The sequence below is a fragment of the Manihot esculenta genome, chromosome 13 (genome assembly GCF_001659605.2).
Source record: "Manihot esculenta cultivar AM560-2 chromosome 13, M.esculenta_v8, whole genome shotgun sequence".
Lineage (NCBI taxonomy): Eukaryota > Viridiplantae > Streptophyta > Magnoliopsida > Malpighiales > Euphorbiaceae > Manihot > Manihot esculenta.
Window position 1 is genome coordinate 31,861,437 of NC_035173.2, and position 25,227 is coordinate 31,886,663.

General features: G+C 27.3%; 2 protein-coding genes across 3 annotated transcripts; both read left to right on the forward strand.

Moving 5' to 3' along the window:
* The first annotated feature begins 366 nt into the window (after positions 1–366).
* Positions 367–1,802, forward strand: LOC110629143 (LOB domain-containing protein 37). Of its 2 annotated transcripts, none has more exons than XM_021776057.1 (2): positions 367–896; positions 988–1,802. In XM_021776057.1, the coding sequence occupies exons 1-2, from the start codon at positions 713–715 to the stop codon at positions 1,545–1,547; spliced, it is 744 nt and encodes a 247-aa protein (XP_021631749.1). In that variant the 5' UTR covers positions 367–712; the 3' UTR covers positions 1,548–1,802. The 2 variants fall into 2 exon arrangements, with proteins under 2 accessions (XP_021631749.1, XP_021631750.1); XM_021776058.1 differs by having other exon boundaries at positions 1,015–1,802.
* Positions 1,803–15,551: 13,749 nt separating this feature from the next.
* LOC110630459 (scarecrow-like protein 32) lies at positions 15,552–17,772 on the forward strand. Its single transcript, XM_043949490.1, has 2 exons — positions 15,552–15,827; positions 16,033–17,772. The coding sequence occupies exon 2, from the start codon at positions 16,300–16,302 to the stop codon at positions 17,692–17,694; it is 1,395 nt and encodes a 464-aa protein (XP_043805425.1). The 5' UTR covers positions 15,552–15,827; positions 16,033–16,299; the 3' UTR covers positions 17,695–17,772.
* The last annotated feature ends 7,455 nt before the right edge of the window (positions 17,773–25,227 follow it).

Consider the following 25,227-nt stretch of genomic DNA (forward strand, 5'->3'; position numbering starts at 1 on the left):
CGCACCGATCCCTCCACCAATGATTATCCACTAAAAACACATCCCCTCCTGAAAAATGGCCAATTTCATAAGGCCACAACTACAAATCGAATATTTTCCTAAGGCCATGTACATGTGGATGCCACGCCCACCATACTAATTTTTCTAATTCATTTCACCCTTCCTTTTCCTCTCAACCCAGAATAATAATAAAAAATTGAAAAAAAAAAAACCCATTTATAAAAGAAAATGAAATGATGACGAAAGTGAATGCCCCCCACCAATCAAAATATCCACTTCACCACCACAAAACACTCGGCTTTTCTTCAAAATAAAATAATAATAATAAATAAGAATCCAACGGCGGACGGACAACCATGCGCGGAGACACGGAGCCGCTCGCGCCCAAGTCTTTGGAATCTAACCCTTTCTTTTCTCTTATGTTTCCATAGTTAAATACACTCGCCGACTCACTACTCAATTAACTCAACCCTAGTTAACTCTTCAACCCATCTTGTTTTTTATTTATATATCACCTTCCCCTCTTCCTCGCAATCTTAATTTCTCTTCTCCATCTCCTTTATCTGCTTCTGCTCGGTCAGTTCTTCAAGCTTGATACCCATCTTCTTTATTTATATATCGCCTGCTCTTTCTTTTTTTTTAGCTTAAACATTGTGGATCGGTGTTGGGTTTTTGGTTTGTTTATGTGAGTGTTGCTGGAGGTAGAAAAACAATGAGTTGCAATGGTTGCAGAGTGCTACGCAAAGGGTGCAGTGAAACTTGTATTCTACGCCCGTGTTTACAGTGGATTGAAAGCCCTGAAGCCCAAGGCCACGCAACTGTCTTCGTTGCTAAGTTCTTTGGCCGTGCCGGCCTCATGTCCTTCATTTCAGCCGTCCCTGAAAACCAACGTCCTGGTTAGCATTCAGTGACCCTATTACTGTCTAAGCTTGTTTCTGTTTGTGATGTTTGGATCTTGTTTTGATATTTCGTATCATGGTTTTTCAGCTTTGTTTCAATCTTTATTATTTGAAGCCTGCGGCAGAACTGTGAATCCTGTAAACGGCGCTGTAGGACTTCTTTGGACCGGAAACTGGCACGTTTGTCAAGCTGCTGTAGAAACTGTTCTACGTGGTGGAACGCTACGGCCGATGCCTGAGCTTCTCGCTGCTGGAGGATCTCCATCTCCGGCTTCAGATGAAGCTTCTGAGGTTGAAGTGACGTGTACAGATATGTGGACACTCCAGGATCCAAATCCAAACCCCCATTCTCGATTCTCCAATTCGAGATCCAAAGTGTCGCCAAAACGAAAACCAATCGATGAACCTGTGAATTTAGTTAAGCAACAACAACTGCAGCTACAGTTAACAGGAAAGGATCTGGATCTTCGGCTGACACCGACCTTCTCCAAAAAAACATCCCACCGTAAACTAGAAAACCGGCGGCTGGGCAGTCCGTCGATGAATTCAGAGGAGTCAGTGACGACGAGGACGACATGTTTGGAAAGCGGACCGGGAGATCTTTACGGGAATAGAGGAGAGACAAAGCTCCTGAACCTATTTGTTTAGGGGAAGATTAAAAAAAAGAGTTTTTTTTTTAATTTTGTGAATCTGACAGCATGGGAGTTAATCCTTTTTGGTTAATTTTTAGCCCCCGGAATTGGATTAATTTTCCGGCGAGTTTTTTTGTAAATCACCGGCAGATGATCTCTCTTTGTGAGTAGTCATCAAGAGAACAAATGAATCTGCCGGTGATTGTTTTGTTAAATTTGTTTTGTGATGCCCGTATGACATGAATAATAAAATAAATTAAATTAAATTAAATTACTTCCACCATTTTTTTTTATTCATTAGCATATCCAATTCTATAAACTAGCGTTGATAGTGCATGTGATGAGAAATTTAAGAATGGATCAGGGTGAGTTGTAAAGAAACTTCGCCTAATAAACTCCATATTTATCCATTTTTCATAGTGAACTAGCAAACAATCTGTGCTCAGCTGCAGCAGAGATAAGAGTTGGCGAGTTGGGCAGGTAAATATTTTTAAGGCTGTAGGGCGACAGCACGGGTGAGGCGGCTTTTGGGAGACGCAAAGAGACGTGAAGAAAAGGAGGAGGAATCAAAGCAAAGGAGATGAGATATCGAAGGAGGGACGTATTTATTTATTATTTAATGTTTGGAATTATTGAGAGAGAGAGAGTGGGGCCTACAAAAGTTGCAGTTTCTACGTCTCTTTCTTCACCAATTGGGAGCAAGCAGTACGGCCCTCGTCAGCGTCGATTTGGGCTGTCTTTTTCTTTTAATTTTATTTTCTTCTCCCACTTGAGCTGCATTATCTCCTCCTATCTTGGGAGTGGTGGGATCCACATCATCAATTCTATTTGATTCTCTTTTATTTTCTTTTTCCGCATAATTTCTGCACTTATTAAAGTTAATTTATTATATTCCTTAATATATAAAAAATTATAAATTTTAATATTTGTAATTTAATGAAATAATGAGAAATGGAATCACAGAAAATGGGGTTGGCGAAGAAATAGGCTTTTGTTTTTCACCGCTCTTTTTGCATTCTGCAATGCTGCGTCTCGCCGCATTTGGAAGTGGACCCCACGGGACCTTCTCCACCACTCACGAAATTTCTGGTTCCTCGCTAGTGGTCGCCACCTTTGAAGCATCCATTTACTATGCTATAATCTTCAAATCATTCATTTATAGCCAACAACCATTCTCTTTTTTTTTTTTTTTTTTTATTTGCGCCTTAATTTTATTAAAAAAAAATTCTCATCACACTCTAAATTTTAAATTAAATATTTTAAGTAATTCTTCGGTCTTTAAAAAATATATATATATAGATAGATATTAAAAATGAATTAAAAAATATAGTTAATATTATTAAAATAATAACTCTCATATTTTCTTTCTTAACATACTTTTCATCCATATTACTTTATTATCAAATTATTCCTATAATTAATAATTTTTATCTATTCAAAATCTATTAAATAAGACTATACAAGAAAGTTAATAAATTATATTAAAAAATAAAGTAACATACAATTTAATATATATATAAAAAGTATGACTATCTTTATCTGATAGATGAAGAAGCTTACTCACGAAGTAATACAAAATCTAATTTTATATATTTTAATATATTATTAACATAAATTAGCACTTAAAATTAGTTCATTTAGCATATTGATTTGATAATTTACGAACTCTAATTATTACCTTTGAAATCCCATGGAAAAATATAGTTTAACTATCTTAATGCAATTTGAGTCATATAGCACTTTGCCTTTAATCTTTAGTGACCATAAAGAATAGAGCATTTTATAAACATTTTCGATACGGTCATTTTTTTTTATTAAGAGATAAAGGTGGGCGGAGGAGTTGGGAGTAAAATCTATGATTTGAGTATATTTCACATATTAAAACAGCAAGATGATGAGGAGTGCTTTTTCGAACTGTGATGACGAGAGTAATGAAATGGTAATAAATTTTTCTCGGTTATGAGTAGGGCGATTCCTTCGATGGTAGCAATAATGAAAGCTTTTTTTGGTGATAATAATGAATTGATAGCGGTTAAAAAAAAATGAAAGAAAAGCGAGTTGGATTTAAGTAAAGAAAGAAAAATAGTAAAAGAGAAAGGATATAAGAAAAAAAATGAAGAGTTATATTTTTTTTAATTAGATTTATATTATTAATTTAAAAGAATTTTTTAACAAAATTTCACGTCAAAATTAAAATTTATATATTAAAATACTGAATTTTAAAAGTAAAAGAATAAATTTATTAATTATTTTATATTTAAAGATAAAAAAAAATTATCACAAATAAAAACTACGCTTGGATAGAGCATCAAGAAAATTGGTTGGCGAGCACTTATATATTAATCTACTATTTAAAAAGAAAATCTGTTAAAAAATTATAATATTTGAAAAAATAGAAAAGAAAGAAAAGACAGAAGGTACAACGGGGATTTTCACCACCGCCACCTTTCTTAGATTCTTTAGTTTTGTTTGGTTGCTTTAAATTGAATTTTGGTTTATATTGAAATTAGCCAACCACCGCAAATTCCAAGCTTCTTGGTACAGATGCAGGCCTCTCCCCTTCTTCTTCTTCTTATTATTATTATTAATTTTAAATAATTTAAACATTTTCATCAATTTATATTTATTTCTTAAATTTTTAATTCTAAACAATTAAATTCAATTTCTAAGATTACTGCAATTTTAACTAAAAATTCAAATTAATTTTAACCACAATATAACATGGTCATATGTTATTGTATTTGATATTTTTTTTATTTTTTTTGGTAATTTATTTAAACTTGGTTCTCATTACTTTGTTTTTGATGTGTATATAAAATATAATTTTTTATGAAATAAGTAAAATTTAAAATCTTACTAAGAAGATAAAATTGAGCTCTTAATTTTAATTTCTGCATCCATCACGGTTTTCAATAAATAAAAAAAATATTAAGATGTAAATATGAATATATAAAGAGATTTAAATTATTTTATTTAATATACTAAAAATAATAGAAAAAATTAGCGTGCCAATTTCAAATTTTAATTAAAAAAATATGTATTTAAAAATATTTTATATGAAAATATTATATATGAAAAAATATTTTTTAATAAGATAATTAATTTTTAATTATATAATTAAATTTAAAAAATAAAAAATATTTTTATATACAGATATTTTAATAAAAATTATTAAAATATTAAAAATAACTTATTTTTTTAAAATATTGTTAATTGATAATTTTTGTTTGAACTAAAAATTGAGAATGGAAGAATAGAATCTAAAATCTTTCGGATTTATTCAGATTTACTTATCATTAGGATATGCGTATAAGTGTAATTAGGGGTGAGCAGTACTCGGTTCAAACCGAAAAAGCTGATCGAATCAAATCGAATTGAAATTTTGGTTTGGTTTTTTATGTATTTTGATTTGGTTTGATTTTTAATTTTAAAAATTTTGGTTATTTCGGTTCGGTTCGGTTTTGATCAGAAAAAAATCAAAAAAACCAAACCGAATCGATTAGTGATAATAATATATTTTTTCAATAATATAGAGAAATTAAATTATATTAAGATTAAAATATTTTAATTAAATTTTAAATATTAAAAATAAAGTGTAAAAAATAAAAAAAATTATTAAAAATTAAAATTGATCAAACCGAATCGAATCGAATCGAACCAGACTGGTTCAGTTTGATCGATTTCTGACCAAAATTGATTCGGTTTAATTTTCATAAACGCTAAAATTTCAATTTTTGATTTATTCGATTTGATTCGATTTTAAACCGAACCGACCGAATGATCACTCCTAATGTAATTGATAATTTTTTTAAATGTTTGAAACAATTTTTTTTAAATAAACTGAGCCTTACTCTCGCTTAAAAAATAAAATTTCTGTCTCTATAGCTGCCATTGCCTCTTGAGATCACTATGTATTAATTCAAGTATGCAAGAAGTGGCACAATAAATAGTTTTTTTTTCTTTAATTTAATTAACATAATTAAATAAAAAAATATTAAATTAAAATTATTTGAGACGTGCAAGTAGTGAAAATGGATGAGGATGACGTAGGTATATGTTGGCTTTTCTTTTGTTAGTTTTGCTTTTGCTGCTCTTCAATGGCTCACTTCAACTTCAACCTTCATGGGGACATATGGCCCTTCATTCTTTTTAAAAGTCATTTTCCATCCTACAGTTTGTCCCCCCCCAATCATTTTCCCAATTAGTTTTCTTTTAATAATCATCCCCTTTCGATTTTAATCATTCTATGGTTTCTTTAAAAAAAAGCATGAAAAATAATTTATAAGACCATAGAAGATTATAAATATTTAAAATTTTAAATAATTACATATTTTAATATTTATAAGTCATGAATAAATAATTTTAATAATATATAAATTATATACATATTTATTATTAAAATAGATATTAAATAAAGTATATAACTCGACTTTTAAAATTAAATGGAATAATATAATAATTTAGCTAAATTTGTTTATAAATTTAATATTTATAAGCACTAAAATAAAAAATTGATCTTTTTAATTATTTGTTAGATTAAAAGCTGAATTTATAAATTTAAAAAAATTATAAACAAATAGATTACGTTATTTTTAGATCTTATATAAGCGGATAAATTTATAGATCAAGAGAGTTATTTCATTGAATATAATCAGATCAAAACTTTTTAGAAAAGATCAATGAGGATTCTGTTAGGGTTCAATTATAAGTATCACATTTTCGTGAAGATAATGATCTTTCTCTCTTCTGGCCGAATTTTTTTTTTTTTCTTTTTTATAGTCACGTGTAGTTAATTTCTCTAATTCTAATTAAAAATATGTTTGAAATTTAAATTTTTTCATAGATTATAAGATCTAAATATTATTATTCATCTTTATTTTTTTAATATTTATATAATTTCAGTTATTATTATTATTTTGTTATTGATTAATAAAATCTGTTGTTTATATTTTCAAAATAATATATTATTAGTTTGAAATTCATGATTTAATTTAAATTCACCAGCGGTTTGGTGTGTTGGTTAGAATTGAATCACTTTAATTCTTTAAATCCAATAGGTATTCTTTAAATTGTTTGTTGACTATGTTTAATTTATTAATATTTTCTAATTAATTTATACATAAAAAGATATTGATCGTAAGAGCGCCTTTCATAATTAGAACTAATTTATTTAAATGCATAAAAATATTTTTACTTTAATGATCAATTATCGTCTCACCCCTGAAATAGATCTTATTATTCAACTAAAATTTATTTGTATAGATTTTCTCACAATTTTTTTAATTTAATTTTCACTTTATTATTGTTTTTTATAATTGCCTTGATTGTTTTTACTTTAGTTGTATTTTGATCAAAACTTTCTTTTCATTTTAATTGCTTATTTTTTTAATAAAATATTTTCAGTGTTAATTTCTTACAGATTCGATTATAATCCTATTCACTCTATATAAAATTTATATTTATTGAATTTAAATAGATTATATTTTGTGATTTCGTTCTCATTAATAATATATTCTACTCAAATTTTTATATTTAAAAAAGAACACATACGTAGGCTATAAAATAATTAATAATATATTAAAATTTATTTGTTTGTAGAAAATAATATATAAAAATAATTTATATCAAAAAGTTTTTTCAACAAATAACTTGTTTTCTTTTATTCAATTTTAATTCAAAAAATAGAATATATTAATAAATTTATATATAAAAGTTGTGATAAAATTTATTAAATATAAAAATGGCTTTTTAAAAAAAAACGAAGTTATTTTTTTTATATGACTTAAATTTTAAGTTAATCAAATAAATATTTTTTGTTAATTATTTTTTTTTAAATTTCTTAAATATCAAAAAATGGAAAAATTTTTTCTTCAAAACAATTGTTTTGAAACAAAAATAACTTTTGAAAAAGAAAATTATTCCCTGTTTAACTTTATTATTCAAACATAAATTAAATTTATAATGATATGTATTATTTTCTGAATATTTATTCAATATTTAAAATTAATTTTTATGTTGATAATATTATAGTAAAAAAATGCATATTAAATAAATATTAAATATATTCAAGGACTTTTATTTTAAAAAAATCATGTAAAAATACTGGTCAACAATGAATTTCAATTTTATATGAAAAAAGAGAACTATAAAAGGAGGAATTGCAATGAATTTGCTTTAACAATAATTTAAATAATTATAAATAAATATATTGTAAATAGTTAAATTATTAAAATTTAAATTTAATATATTTTAATTTTAATCAACAAATATTTATTAGATTTGATTCTTTAATAAAATATGATTAATTTATATTTCGAATATGTATTTTAATTATTAAATTTTTGCAAATTTTAATATTTTTTTTAAATGATTGCAAATTTTAATGTTAAATAAGTTATATTTAGTATTTATAAATTTAATCTGACGGTAGATATATCTAAATAAATTTGAAAGATTTTATATTTTACTATTTAAATTTTTAATTTTTATTTAAAAAAAATATATATTTAGTGGATATATATAAATTGATATATATATATAAATAAGAAAAATTTTTAGGTAAATTATTTACTGTATATTATAAATAATGAAAAATCTATTTATTTGTGTCAGTAAATTTGAATTCAGATAAATATATTTTTATAAACAAATATTCAGCAAATATTTTCGGTGGAAAAAATATGGGCTTATCGGGCCGAAAAGGCAGACCCGATGGTTTGACCAAACAAGAAAGGGTAGGGGGAGGGGGTAGGCTCCTGAAGTTTTGGACAAGAAGACGTCAGAGAATGTTTGATCCCACGTGACATGTCACCTTCATCCTCGTCATCGCTTACTCTGCACTCATCTGTTGATGGGAATCATCACCTGGTGCATGAACCACCCTATCCATGTGGGACCTACGCCCCATCTTTTATCTTCTTCCTCGTAGCCTTCCCACGCATGCCGCATCGCCCATGCTCATTGCTCAATTACCGACTTCCTGTTGAAAACACACTCTTAAATTTTTTATTTTTTTTTTAAATTTATTATTAATCCCTTAATATTAACTTTATTAACAAGTTGATTATTTTATTTTTAAAAATTTATTAAAAAATTCTTTTTTTCTCCATTAGTCATTTTTTCCTATTTTTTATTAAAAATAAATAAATAATAAAATAAAAAAATTTTAAAATTTAATTTTTCCCTCAAATAAAATATCTTTTTAATTATTGACTATTACATTATTAATAAATCAATTTTTATATTTTTAAAATTTTATTAAAATATTTTTATTTTTTTTGAATATATTAAATATTTTTATTTTTTTTAACAAAATAATAACTTCTTTTCTTACTTCTTAAAAAAAAAAAAAACCACCTCCTCCTCTTAAAAAAAAAAAGATTTATAATTTAATGAGATTTTTAATTTAAAAATCTATTAAAACATTCTTAATTTTTCTTTGCATCAACAAAATAGTCTTTCTGTTATCTTTTCCATTAAAAATAAAAGATGAGAGAGAAAAATTTTAAAATCCAATTTTGTTCTCAAATAAAACCCCTTATTTGATCATTGGATATCACTATTATTAACAAGTCAGTTCCTATATTTTTAAAAATCTATTAAAAAAAAAAGAAGATGATGACGATGAAGAATGAGAAGAAAAAAAAGAAAAATCTCCTCCTCCTCCTTCTCCTCCTTAAAGAAGAAGAATAAGAAGAAAAATTGAAGAAGAATCAAAGAAGAAGAAGAAAAAGAGCAAGAATCAATAAAGAAGAAGAAGAGGAGGAGGAGGGAGTAATTTGGCCTTTTAATAAATTTCTGATAATGTAGGGACTAACTTGTTAATAATAATAATACCCAGAGATTAAATTATAAATCTTCAGAAAAAAAGACGATGGTGATGAAGAAAAACCGCTTCTTTTTTCTTAAACAAGAAAAAAAAAAGAAAAAGGATGAGGTAATTTAGTTTTACAGTAAAAATAAATAGAAAAACTAGTTTATTGAGGAAAAAAGTATTTTAATAGAGTTTTTAAAATTAAAAAATTATTTTATTAATAATGAAAATATCTAAAAATTAAATAATAAATTTCACTAAAATAAATTACATTGGGCAAAAAAAAATATGTCTATCTTTTAATCACCTAACATATAATAATTAAGTGCATTTGTAGGTCCTCATTAGATTATAAACTCAATCTTAAATTAAATTATTTTTGTATAAAACATTATACAGAACATAAAATTGTGTCATGAGACATAAAGGAATTGCGATAAAAATATGTTTGTGGGTAATAATTTGAATTTTATTTATTTATTTTATTTTATTATTAATAAAATTTTAAAATTTTAAATTATTTTAATGTTCTATAAATTTTTTTGATTTTTATGAATTCTTTTTGATTTTTTAAAATTTATTTACGTAGATCATTCATTTTCTTTTTGTTTTTTTTTTCCACTTAATCGGTGTCTCTATTTGATTTTTCCCTCTTCCGACCACTATTTCAAGCAAATTAGTCTATTTAGACTTTTTCTCCTCATTAGCTTCGTATGAATACCAAGATTGTCCATCATCGTCGCTTGGTTTGCACGAATCAAGTATACAAAATTTATGACCTTTTTACATTCTCTTTATAATTTCCCTAATGCCAGATATCCTATAAAATATCTGAAACTATTGGCTTGTTATATTCATCAAAAGTTTCGTATACACTAATTTCATAAATTTTCAACACTGAAAAATTTTAGAGACTCATTTATATAGGTGATTTATCCTCTTGTTGGTCGGCTCTCAATATTTATTTTTGGATGAGTGGAGTAGCTCCAATTTATCCTGTTGTTCAACAATTGTGTGATTAATCAATTGATGCATTTTTATCAGGATTGCATTAGTAATAGACAATTATAAGATTTATGATTATAATTAATATCTACACTCATTTAGTAGAATGCTCATCCTTGTTCAATTTTTATTTAGATGACAAGTGTATATATTTAAGAGTTGATATGTAAATTCTTTCTCGAAGGATTTTGTACATTTTTATTACATTTTCTATTTAAAACTTTAACTCTAGAACTCCACGATAACTATTGATGATATTTTCTATATCGTAGGAATCTTTATTTCAACTAATATATTTTTGCGATATTGAATTTTTTTTTAGAGTTAGAGCTATTATTTTGATTCTTTGAGAATGTTGTGGATTATGAGGGTAAACTGAGCCTATTCATATGTAGGTCGGGTGAGTTTTTTCTTTGTTGGCATGTTCAGTTTATAGCGGAATTCTGTCCATTTAATTTTTTGATTTTGAGCATTTCTTTTATGAATTTTATTTGTGAAATGAGAGATAATAAGCTTACTACGAGTTTTAGGGGTTTTAAGCTAACCTAAGTTTTAGTGCCGGTTCGATTTAAAATTAGATCGTGACATTTTGAAACGCCTATAATTTCTTTTTTTAACTAGGCTCTCTAGCTTAGTGGTGTAATGCACCATATACTCCATCAGTGTAGGGATCGAGTCTCCCCTTAATGTAGAATATATGTTATAAACTTTAAAAATACTTGGATGTATGGCAAAACAAATCGTAAACTTTTTTAATATAAAATTAATTCATTTATATAATAGGCTAAGTTTAGCAATATAAAAGACTTTAAGTCTTAAACTATAATTGAAAATATAAATAAGAAAGTTCACAACCCAACTACAATCTAGGGTTGAAACTCCAGCATCTTCCAAACCAAAATGGAGGCATTGCCCTTCTCTAATGTCAATACCATAGTTTTAGTAGAAAACTCGTCTAATACAAACTGAAAAATGCCATTCTTGATCTAAATACTCTAGGTGAAGTGAATTCCAATTGGAGGCTGTAGAAATCAAAATAATGCTAGGAGGCCTTTTATTTCTCTAAGAGTAAGAAACTATCAAGTACATAAACCACAAGCAAATTGGCCGAGAATCACATTTTAAATATAAGAAAATCCAGCGAAATCAACTATTCCATTCATGCTCAAGGTTCATAGAAGAAAAAGAAGAGGAGAAGCTGAAAACTTGTGGCTTGGCCTATGAGGTTAGTAAATATCGGGAAGTATTGCTTATAAATCCTAAAATCTGACTTCACTCAAACATCACAAATAAGAGCAACATCTTTAATACTTACAAGAAAAACAATCAAAGGATAGAGAACCATAAACAATGAAAAAACAAATAGAAAAAAAAAAAATCAAAATCCAGCAAAAACCCACAAGGAACTTTTAAAATACCAAGAACAAAAAAAAATTAATTTATATACAACCCACCCAATGAAGAGAGGGTTAATCCACAATTAAATTGGAGGAGTCGTCCTTCTCAACTCGATAAATCAAAGAGAAATCAAATAAACTATAGGTAAAAATAAAAAATAAAGCTCGTAAGAAAAAAGATAGAGAAAAATCTATATTTAAAAGTTAGAGGAAAGATCGAGCTGGATTTCTCAATTTGCGTAAATTCTTTATGTATATGATTCCCGCCTTCTTTAATTAATTTGATATTTCTATTATGCTACAATTAAACGTTGAAACCACATCATTTTCTATCAATTCATTTTTCTAATTATTTTGATAAAATTAACCAATTTTCTCTAAATGCTAATCAAATCGAGTCCATAATACAAAAAGAAAAATCCTATATTGAAGTTTTGGTTCTTTCTCTTTCAAGGTCAATCCATGGGCTTATCATGGACGAAAGACAACAGCAAATGGCCCACATTCTGTACATTGGGTGGTTTTCCAGATAAAAATATTGAAAAGGCTGGGTCAGATATGGCTCTTTTTGGTAAAACCCGTCAAATATTTAAAAATTTTACAATATACCGAGAATACCATATGATAATGTGTTAGTTTTTTTATTAATTACATGCTTTATTCGGTGGCCAAGTGTATTTAAGTAAATTTGAGAGGTCTTAAATTCTATTTTCTCAATCTTCAGTCTTCTATTTAAAAAAAAAACATATAAATAAAAAATATTTAGTAAGCGGATAACTATTTTATTTAGTTGATATATTTTAATAATAAAATAATAAATATTTTAATTTTATTAGTTTAAAATATCACGTCATTTATATTATGTGATACTCTGAGAATGCTGAATAATTAATACTCCAAATATTTTGCAGTGAAAGTGAAATTAAAAAAAAAAAGAAAAACAATAAGCTCCCAGAAGGTTGTTTTGTTATGTAGCAGTAAGAAAATCCGATAATCAGCTTTCAGATTAACAATTGAGATGGCTAGAATGGAAGAAATATAAGCTAAAATTTATATTTAAATTGAATTTATATAACTTTGCTGTTGGCCGTTTAGGTAAATTTTCTTTTTTAAGGTTGTGGAATGAATAAATTGGGCTCGATTTGGGAAAATAGGCCCATTGAAGAGGAGCAGAGACATTTAAGGTGGTCCTCATAAAAACAAGAACAGATAAAGAAAGTGGTCCTGAAATATCATATGTATACTACTGGCGAGTATTCACGTGCATGTCTTGTCTTTTATATCTATGATTGCTCAAATCATAACTCCATAATAAAAATTTCAGGCTTCTCTGGTTATAACACTGTTTCATGTGTTCAAAAATTCTTTCTAAACTCTTCCTACTTGCATATTTATATCCCTTCTTAATGTTTCATTTGGGATTTCTTAGTCATGGATGACGTAATCAATTTGGCCACGTGTGACACTGTAAACAATTGTTTATGTAAACATTCGTTAAAATATTTTAATTTTAATTTTAATTATAATTTCATAAGTTATTACATTTAATAAAAACATGTCCAAGCTCTCTTACTAATGATTGGAAGGAATTTGGTTAGAGAAAGCTATTGTCTAAATTATTAATATGCATGAAAAGGCAATTTCCCTTATTTCAATAGCTCAATATTCGAAGCCAGTGTCATTATTCTTTTGGCTTCCATATGTTTTGGGCAAGTTCTCTTCCTGTTTAAACTCTTACATCTTCCATTTAATATTATCCAAGTGTGATTATAATGCCCTAATAAAAACCCAACTCCTCTTATCAAATATTTTTAGGGCATCTTTAATCACATGGTTTCTTTACTTTGCTTTGTTTTATTTCTTGTCTTAATGAATGAATACCCAAAGAGCATGGATGCCAGAGAATTCCCTTTAGAAAAATTCCAAAAAAGCTCTCTTATATTTATATTAGGTTTCTGTGTCTTTTACTCCTTAATTTTATCTAATGTTTAGGAATCCTCCTCAAAATTCTCTATGTAATAAACTTAACTTTTATGCTTCTCCTTATATGCTTTTCTCGGATTCTTCTCATACTCTTCTTTATCTATACATGCATGCTTTTCGATTTTCTCGCACAGATATAGAGAGAGTTTATTTAAGAATATTACTGAGAGAGAAAGAGAAAAAAAGAGAGCAAAGTATGTCAGCTTTCTCTCTGGCTCTGATCTGATAATATAAGCAACTGTCTTTTTCTATATCTTGCAATGAATTGAAGATCAATCGAGGATCGATGCTGAAGCTTGATACAGTAACATTATTACTGCTTTCTAGGGTTTAATTTATATTCTTTTTATGGTATCATTTGTAAGTTCTCTTATATAATGCCTAGAGAAAGATTATGGCATGTAGCTGGATGTGACAATTCAATCATTTACAAATAATTTTCTTCTGGGTTTACAGAATTCTACCCTAGCTAGCTACTTTATTTAGTTATTGTGATCTTGATCATCAAGGTTCTATTTTTTTTTTTTCTTTTTATTGTATTTTGATTAATTAACTAAAACTTCACGTCATGTTATTTGCTAGAAAAAAGGATCGTCTTGGGTAACTGTAAAAGCGAAAATTTCCACTAAGCATAAATAATAACAATAGAAATAATTACATGATGGCAAGGTCGAGTGGTCTATTTAAAAGTGGGGAAGGACAAGAACTAGTGCATGTACAAGGGAACAAACTGAAGATCGTATGTGTATATAATCACGTGTACATTCCTTCACTAAGGAATAATAGACGATGATCATCATCATCACATCATGGACCCATCAATCCTGTAGAGATTCATACCTCATTCTCGTCTACACACTTTATACATATCAATACACAAAAACTTAGTAGCTCCCATGATTATCATCATCTGAGTTACAAACCTGGTCCTGGATAAGAATTCCAAATTTGGAAGAATGCTTATATATAATGATATAGTATGACTTCCCTCTACGTGGAAGTTTGTGGGTAGAAATAATATTTATATTTATATACAAAAATATATAAAAATTAGCTCGAAAAGACGTGATACAATGGCCAACATGGTGTTTCATCCATGAGAAGAGCTTGGAAAATGAAAGGAGCATAGAAATTTAATGTATCGAAAAATGGTCATGACTCGCAAGCCTTCGTGGATAAGCATTGTAAAATTATTATTTTATATATTTAAATTATAATCATAAATCACGATTTAAAAATATTATTTTTGTCTCATTTTTGGGCTTATAGGTATTATGTACTTGTTATTTCTTTAAGCTTTAGGTGCTTTGGCTTTGTTGAAAAAGCATGAAACATGAGGAATTGACACAGGCTGAGTGTTCTTCCCTTTAATTAATTAAGGGATCAGAGAGAGAGAGAGAGAGAGAGAGGGAGGGAATTCTCTTTAGAGAGAGATTTGTTTCTAGGTATATTGGAGAATGACCATTCCTTTGTCTTAATCAATGAATGCATAAATACAGAATTTTTGCTGCAATGGGTCATTTTTATGAGGGACCCTCCCTTTATTTAAAATCAATGATTAATGTCTCATAGACTAATATCTTATTATAATTATTGTTCGATAATAATTTAAAAATAATAAATTAAAATATTAAAAAGCGGATCCTATTTTTTTGTAATAAAAGAAAATATTAATATTATGTGAGTAATAAAATACATACGCTGGTCGTATTTTAGAATTTGCGCATAAGAAAATCAATAAGGGAAAAGTAAAATTGCCCAAAAATGATTAATTTATGAAGAGATTACATTATGAAATATAATAAAAGGGGATGGCCCGTGAGCGAGTGAAGCTTAACTGCCATTTCTTTTGTAATGAATCTCAACCTCATTCATTACATGACGAAATCGCAACTCCCACAAATGGACAAGCCCCTGGCCGGCTACCTCACATGCAACCAAAAAGCAACAGGAACTAGCCCACCTTTCTGCTTTATATTACCTTCATCTCTGTCTTTTCTCTCTCTTTCTTGCTAGGTACCTGAAGATCAAGAAGAAGAAGAAGAAGAAGAAGAGAGAAAAGGGTTTATCAAGAAAATTATTAGCTACCCATGAAAAGGTTTGTTGATGAATGGGTGATGATTCTATTATTGCCTACTGTGAGAAACTGAAAAAAGGCTGATGTTGATGAAAGAGAAGAGTTTCTCTTTTGCTCAATTTGACTTCAACTAAAAGTTTTTGGGATGAGAGTTTACTCTTATTGATCAGTCCTTTTTTGCATTTGAATAAATCCTCACATAAAGCTGAAATGTCTATTTTCTTAGATTCATTTGCAGAATTCTCCCAGAGTCTCTTGGTTCCACAAGTTTTCACCCACAATATTGATTCGTTTCCCAAGGCTAATTAAGGTACCCACTACTGCTAGTCTGGTCTCTTTCTATCTTCCTTGTCTCTTCAGAATTTTTCTGATTCCCATTTTATCTTTCCTTTTTGCTCCCTTCTCTCTCTCTCTCTATTGGACTTATAACCTTTATTTTCTCTCTAGCTAGCTTTCTCTGTGTCTCTCTCTCTCTCTTTTTCATTCTTTGTACATGATGCAATTCACTGAAACCCCACCACCACCCTTGCACCAAGTCACTGCTCCATTCTCAAACCCCACCATGAACAAGAACCAAACTCAAAGGACTCGTCCATGGCCTGGGTTTCCAACATCAAAGGCCTTAGGCAGCAGCTTTGGTGATGCGAATTGCATGGAGCAGCTTTTGGTCCACTGTGCAAACGCAATTGAAAGTAATGATGCTACTTTAGCTCAACAGATCCTTTGGGTTCTAAACAACATTGCACCTCCAGATGGTGACTCAAATCAGCGATTAACATGCGCTTTCCTTAGAGCTCTCATTGCACGTGCAGCTAAGAGTGGTACTTGCAAACTCCTCGCAGCAATGGCTAATGCTCACTGCACTCTCGCTATAGATACCCATAAATTCTCTGTCATTGAGCTTGCTGGGTTTGTGGACCTAACCCCATGGCATCGCTTCGGTTTCACTGCTGCTAATGCTGCTATATTAGAGGCCATTGAAGGGTATTCTTCTGTTCATATTGTGGATTTAAGCATGACTCATTGCATGCAAGTCCCTACCCTTATCGATGCTATAGCAAATCGTTTCGAGGTAACACCATTGATAAAGCTCACAGTTGCTGGTGCCACTGAAGATATACCTCCTATGCTTGATCTTTCTTATGAAGAGTTGGGGTCCAAGTTGATTAACTTTGCAAGGTCTCGCAATGTAATAATGGAATTTAGAGTCGTTCCATCGAGCTACGCAGATGGATTCTCTTCCTTAATCGAGCAGCTGCGAGTGCAGAACATGGTGTACGCAGAAAGTGGTGAGGCTCTTGTCATAAACTGTCAAATGTTGCTTCATTACATTCCTGAAGAAACCCTTTTTAGTATTAATCCTAGTACGAACTCGTCAAATCCCTTTACTTTCGAATCGTCTTCTTCTTCGTCTTCCATGTCTTCTCTTCGAACCATGTTTCTAAAATCCCTTAGGAGTTTAGACCCAACAGTTGTCGTATTAGTAGATGAAGATGTAGATTTAACATCAAATAATTTGGTGTGTAGATTAAGGTCAGCTTTCAATTATCTATGGATTCCTTATGATACTGTGGACACATTTCTTCCAAGAGGAAGCAAGCAAAGGCAGTGGTATGAAGCTGATATATGTTGGAAGATTGAGAATATTATAGCTCATGAGGGTTTGCAAAGGATTGAGAGATTGGAACCCAAAAGCAGGTGGGTTCAGAGGATGAGAAATGCTAATTTTAGAAGCATTTGTTTCTGCGAAGATGCAGTTTCCGAAGTTAAGACAATGCTTGGTGAACATGCAGCTGGTTGGGGATTAAAGAAGGAAGAAGATGACCACCTTGTACTTACTTGGAAAGGACATAATGTTGTATTTGCTACTGCTTGGATGTCTGCTTAATTAATTCATCCTCTCTTTTTCTTTTTTAATAATTTATTATTAACATCATCTTTTCTTTTCTTTCTTTTATTTTTTAAATAGCCTTGATTAGCAACGCAATCTCTTAATTTTCTCTTATAATTTGGCCATGATCATACCAATATCTTTTGTTTTTAAAAGTTTATAATTTAATTATTATAATTTGAGATCAAATTAGAAGTTTTTTTTCCTAATTTTCTATTAATTATTTTAAAAAAAATCAAAATAGCCTTATATATAGTATTATTTAAACACCATGTTATATTAAAATTAATATTTATATTTCTAGATTTATCTAAATTTAGATAAATAGTTTAGTATCTATATTTTAAATTTTTGGAAAAAAGAACTTTTAATTTTACATATTTCAGGAATGTATAAACAATTTTGCCCTTAGTTGTAGCTACTAATTCTTTTTGTCCGGCTGTATATTATTTAATATTTATATATATCTAGAAAATTTTTTATATTTTATAAATTTTATAAAAAACCAAATGGCATGAAAAATTATTTCAGTTTATCTATTTCTGTATTTTCTCCCTCAAGTTACAATTGCACAGCCATAGATCACAACAATTCAGACAGCAATAACAACAATATATGCAACAGTCAACTCAATAAACCATAATCAACACAACTTAGAAGATGAGAAGCATCATCGGCCTTAGCAAAGTGGCAGTAGTAGTAGCAGCAGCAGAAAACTGATTCTGCTAGCTCAAGTGGAGGAAGAATTCTCATACAAATATAAAAATTCAAAGAGATAAATTAAGTTATATTAAGAGATGAGTATTTGTTCGCTTCGATTTAAAATTAAACCGAATTGAATAAATTAAAATTTAAAATTTTAGTATTTATAAAAATTAAACCGAATTGATTTTGAATAGAAATCGAATCTATTAGACTTTTTAATATATTTTTTATTTTTTACACTTTATTTTTAATATTTTAAAATTTAATTGAAATATTTCAATTTTAATTATGATCTAATCTCTATATTATAAAAAGTAATATACTATTATCATTACCCAGATAAGTTTGATTTTTTTTTTCATACCAAAATCAAATCAAAGTAAAATAATTAAAATTTTTAAAATTAAAAATTAAATTAAATCGAATGGAATTAAAAAATCAAATTAAAATTTTAAATTAATTAATTTTTTTAATTTAAATAGAACATTATTCGTTTATAATCATATCTATGGACAAACTTAAGCTCTTTATTGGGTTGTATTTGGAAAGATGATGAGGACGAGGATGATGATTTGAAAAGAAGTATTGATTTTTGGAAGAGCTATAATTGTGGAGGGCAGGTGATGCGGGTGCTATCCAACAGTGGGTGTTGAATTGGATTGATGGGGCTTCAAAGACTTGGAGGAGATATTTTAGCCACGTACAACGGATATTCTCTACTTATCTCTTCTATTTTTGGCCGTTGGCGTGTCGGAATTGATCGTTTGTCTTCACCATCCTGTGATTATAGAGTGCACTCATGCACGGGGACAAAAAGTGCTGAAAATGATAGCACTCTCCCCCTGCTTTGCATATGCTTTCTTTTTTTTCAGATTAATATATATTTTCCCTTCTTATTTAAGATAATTCACAACGACAATACACTTATTTAGTATTTATAGCAATTTTATTTAATTTTAATTTGTAATTCACTAAAAAATTATAATTTATTTTTTGATATTTAATAAAAAATTATAATTTATTTTTTGATATTTAATAAAAAATATATTTTACTATTTATATTTTTAAATTTAGTCTATTAAATTTTATTTATTTAATAAAATAATTTTTTAATTTAAAGTTTATATTTTTAATTAAAATTAATTTCTATATTTTTATAAATTGACTTCTAAATATTATAATTACTAATTAGTCTTTATATTTATAAATTAATCTCTCAGTTTATTAAATTTTAATATTTTATATGAAAAAAATAATTAAATAAAATAAAATAATTAAATATCTCTATTTTTCTAATTAATAAAAAAAATTATTGAAAAGGAAAAAATAGATTAGAAAGAACTCTTTAAACTTAAATTTAAATGTATATTGTACTAAGATTGGTAATTTAATTTTTATTTATTAATTATTTTAAAATATTAAATTTAATAAACATGTGAGATTAATTTCAAAAAAATATAAATACTCGTTTGTAAATAATTATAATATTTAGAGACCAATTTGTAAGAATATAAAAATAATTAAATTATAACTAAAAATATTATTTTATTATAAAATAAAATTTTATAACTTAATTTATAAATATTTAAACCAAATTATATGTTATATAAAATTTTAGTAATTAAAATATAATTTATTATAATTAAAAATTATTTTTAATTAATTTTCAAATGCCACATTAACATTTATTAGCAATATAAATAAAAAAATCTCACTTTATTAGTAAATTAAATTGTAAAATTTTACTTGAAAAAGACATCAATCATAAGGTATTTATTTATAATTAAACTTTTTGATATATATTTTTTTTCTTTGTTGGAATAATTTTAGTATTAAATTAATTAAATTATTATTTATATGATTAAATCGCTTTTTAGTCATGTAATATACTTTTTATTTTTTAATTATACATATTTTAAATTAAAGATTATATAATTAAGAAATGAAGGATGAGATAATATACTGGTGAAGAACTATACATAATAATTTTTGTATTAATAATTGTATTTGGTGTTAGTAAAATTAATTTTATTGGTGTTTTAGAATTTTAACATTTTTTTTTAATTCAATGAACAAAATATTGTGATAATCTTCCCATGGTCTGTAACCCTCTCGACGGTGTCGTTTCTGGCACTATTTCACCTCTTTGGCCAGCGTCCTATATGTATTATTTGGAGCGACAAGTATTCGATTCAAATCGAAAAAATTGATCGAATTGAATTAATTTAAAATTTTGATTCAGTTTTTCATTTATTTCGATTCAGTTCGGTTTAATTTTTAATTTTATAATTTTTAATTATTTCGGTTTGATTCGATTTTGATTTGAAAAAATTAAAAAAACTGAATCGATTAGTGATAATAATATATTATTTTTAATAATTTAGAGAAATTAGATCATATTAATATTAAAATATTTTAATTAAATTTTAAAATATTAAAAATAAAATATAAAAAATAAAAAGTTTATTAAAAATTTAAACCGATCAAATTAAACTGAATCAGACCAATTCAATTTGATTTAATTTCTTATCAAAATCAATTCAACTTGATTTTTATAAATATCAGAATTTCAATTTTCAATTTATTCGATTCAATTTGATTTTAAACTGAATCAACATAATAAAACCGTTACGTATTCCCACACTGTCTTTGGAGGTTAATATGAATTGTCAAAATCTTATTTTTAAATAATATTATAAAATTATAGAAATTATCTGTAGATAATGATAATATTTAAAAATTATTTATAAAAATATAATCACTTATTAATAAATAAATATATTATTTATGATTATTTTTTAAAATTATAAATATTCATTTATAAATAATTAAAAATAAATATATTATTTATAAATAATTAAAAATAAATATATTATTTATAATTTTTTTAAAATTATAAATATTTATTTATAAATAATTAAAAATTATATTTTTATCTTATTTAAAAACTAATTCAAAGAGAGGAGTTTCTAAAATATTTGAAATTAAATAATGATGAAGAGAAATGTTATTATAAATCTTGATTTTATTAAAATGCAACTGGTTAGTCGTTTTATTAATATTTTTATTGTTAAATAAGTTATGATAATCGATAAGAAAAGATTTTATATAAGCGTATTTAATAGAGAATATAAGCGTAGTATAGAAAATTTTACTAATTAGTTATATAATTTTAAAAAATATATTAAAATATTTTTAAAATATTAAAAAATTTATTAATTAGTAAATTTTATTTAAAATTAAATAATAATTAATAAAATGACTGATTAGTTTATTTTTTTAATAAATTTTATCCAATAAATCTAATGAAATTCATCAATATATACTAATAAAACAACTTGTTTGTTGTATTTTAAAAAACGAACATTTTAATTGCTTCAAAATTATAGAGAAATAAATAATGAATTTTGTAACAAATAATAAAATTAAAATTAAATTAAATAATATAAATATTCTTCTTTAATAAGAAAAATGATATTAAAATTAAATTAAATAATGAGTCAATAAGTTTAGCAAAATTTTAGGTGGAGATTTGGATTTTAAATTTTAAAAGTAAAAAATAAAATTTTTAGATTGAAAAAAAATTAAGAAGTAATGCTAAATAGTATAAAATAAATAAATAAAATTATATAAACTAAATAAATAATATAAATATTAAAGAAGAATAAATTTTTTTATAAAAAATTAAAGATTTTGATTTTATAAAATATGAGATATTTTAATTAAATAATTTTAAAATAGAGATAAAAGTACATTTTTTAACGCTATAATTTTTTTATTCATTTATAGTTTTAAAAATTATTTTAGATTCATAATGAACTGAATGAAGTGAAACTTTTCCCTGGATAATATTTCTTGATGGTGGCTGTATATCCTAATTGATGTCTCTTGATTTTGGAGGATTTAATTTATTTTGAGTTTAATTTGTAATCCGTTTTTTTTTATAATAAATTTAATTCTCTTCAATTTTGATATACCGTAGTTTTTAAATGGTTTGATTTGATGTGTTATGGATTTAATAATATATATATATATATATATAATAAAATTCAGTTGCAATTTGTAATAATAAATAATTAGTATTAATTTTATTTTTTCAAATGTTTATTTTTTTCTGCCATTCTTTTTAAAACATATTCTCTCCATAATTTTTTTGTCTTTTAATAAGATGTGCTTATTATTTTTTTGCAGCTTGTGAAATTGCATTCATACTTTTCTACGTGATTTTATTTTGTTGCCCCACTTGCATGGTTTTTCCGTCTTTTGAATGTTTACCATTATTAGCTTCCTATCTGCATGCTATTGTATTTGTCAGCATACTCACCCTCACAAAATGGTGTTATCTCCTTATGAAATATCATACTCACCCTCACAAAATGATGTTATCTCCTTATGAAATATGATGTGTCGTATTTCACCACGGTTGGTTCCTCCCTTAAGAAGCAAGACTCTAAAAGGAAAGATCTCTCTAAAAAAAGAAAAACATCAAAGAAAAAAGTCTTATTAAGGTAAGACCCATAATAGCAGACTACTAAAATCAGGTCGGAATGATAGACCACTAAGGTCAGGTCAAAAGCGCAAGGCCGGAAGGTAGGCCACTAAGGTCAAATCTTTCAAAAGGAAGACCACCAAGGTCATACCTTTCAAAAGGAAATGCCACTAAGGTCTGACATTTCAAAAGAAAATACCACCAAAGTCAGACCTTTTAAAGGAAAAATACTAAGGTTAGATCTTTAAAAAGGAATACCTCAAAGAGGAATGTCTCACTAAGGTAAAACCCAAAATGGCATACCACTAAGGTCAGACGGGAAGGGCAGACCACTAAGGTCAAGTCGAAAGGGCAAAGCCGACAAGTCAGACCACTAAGGTCAGGTCAGGTCAGAAAGGCAAGGCGGGAAGGGTAGACTACCAAGGCAGACCTTCCAAAAGGGAGACCAGTAAGGTCAGACATTTCAAAAGAAAGACCACCAAGGTCCAATCTTCCGAAAGAGCAGACCACCAAGGTCAGACCTTCCAAAGGAAGAACACTAAGGTTAGACATTTTAAAAATAAGATCACCAAGGTCAGATCTTCCAAAAGAGTAGACTACCAAAGTCAAACCTTCCAAATGATGAACACTAAGGTCAGACCTTCCAAAAGGAAGGGAACCAAAATCAGACTTTCTAAAAGAGTAGACCACTAAAGTCATACCTTCTAAAGGAAGAACACTAAGGTTAAACCTTTCAAAAGGAAGATAACCAAGTTCAGATATTCTAAAAGAGCATACCATCAAAGTCAGACATTTCAAAAGGAAGACCACGAAGGTCAAATGTTTCAAAAAGAAGACCACAAAGGCCAGACGTTTCAAAAGGAAAAACACAAAGGCCATACGTTTCAAAAGGAAGACCATCAAGGGGCAGGCCACTAAGGTCAAGTCAGAAGGGCAAGATCTATAAGGGCAGATCACTAAGGTCAAGCCGAAAGGGCAAAGCTGGAGGGTAGACCACCAAGGTCATACATTATCTTTCAAAAGGTAGACCACTAAGGTCCGACATTTCAAAAGAGCAGACCAATAAGGTCAGATCTTCCAAATAAAGAACGTCGATGTTAGACCTTTCAAAAGAGCAAAACACCAAGGTCATATCTTCTAAAAGAGCATACCACCATAGTCAGACATTTCAAAAAGAAGACCATCATAGTCAGACATTTCAAAAAGAAGACCACTAAGGTCCGACCTTCCAAAAGAGCAGAAGGTCAGACCTTTCAAAGTCATAACACCAAAGTCAAACCTTCCAAAAGGAAGATCATCAAAGTTAAACCTTCCAAAAGAGCAGATCACCATGGTCAGATCTTCCAAAAGGAAGACCACTAAAGTCAGAACTTCCAAAGAGAGGACCATAAATGTAATACCACTCTCACAACCACACCTCCAAAATAAGAACTCTGAAGGTAGGGTTTCCCATAACCAAAACTCTAAAAGTAAGACCTTTAAAAATAAAATAAAAATAATTTTGCCTTGCGAATGTTTGTTTTTGCCTTGCCCTTCTCTCAAAGACATATTCTCTCTTCATAGCTTTTTTTATCTTTTAACTAGCTGTGTTTATTGCTTTCATGTGCAGCTTGTGAAGTAATCCCATACTGCTTTACAAATGAAATATCGATATATAAAAAGATTTTGCTGGGTTCTGTCCAAAATGTTTAGGAGGTTTATAATTCTTTATTAACAAACATGATTGTTGATGCTAATTTTTAAAAGAGTTTTCGACTTTTTTATTATGGGATATCAAGTTATTAGATTATGCTTTTTTTTTTGTGTGCGTCAATAAATTCTTTTATTTTTAAAGAAATTTTATTTTAATATTAAATGTGAACTTCTACATAATATTTTTATGTATATATTTATTATAATAACTTTAAATTCAAGTATATTATAGTAAATATATATAATATATTTATTAAAAAAAATAAATCTTAATATACTTAAAAAAAATATCACCACATCACACACGGGCTTAAGGCTAATTTGAAATAGAGTTGGATGAGAGTTTAGAGAAATTATTATTTTTTATTAATAATAATTTGTAATAAAAATTTAGATGAATTGTTTAATTTACTAATAAAATAAAATTTTCAAATAAAATATGAAGTTTTAAGAATATTTTGCTTCTTTTACAAATTCATTGGTAAAAAAATTAGAACTAGTTTTCTAAATTTTTAAAAAAAAATACTAATTCATTTCATTTTAAAATATATTTTACAAAATCAAACTCTTTAATTTTTTTAATTCATAAAAACATAAACGGCGTTAATTATTTAATTATTTATATTATTTAATTATTATATACT

Coding starts and splice junctions, on each gene's coding strand:
- LOC110629143 (XM_021776057.1), top strand. CDS start 713: ATGAGTTGCAATGGTTGCAGAGTGCTACGCAAAGGGTGCAGTGAAACT. Junction 897..987: donor CCCTGAAAACCAACGTCCTG/GTTAGCATTCAG, acceptor ATGGTTTTTCAG/CTTTGTTTCAATCTTTATTA.
- LOC110630459 (XM_043949490.1), top strand. CDS start 16,300: ATGATGCAATTCACTGAAACCCCACCACCACCCTTGCACCAAGTCACT.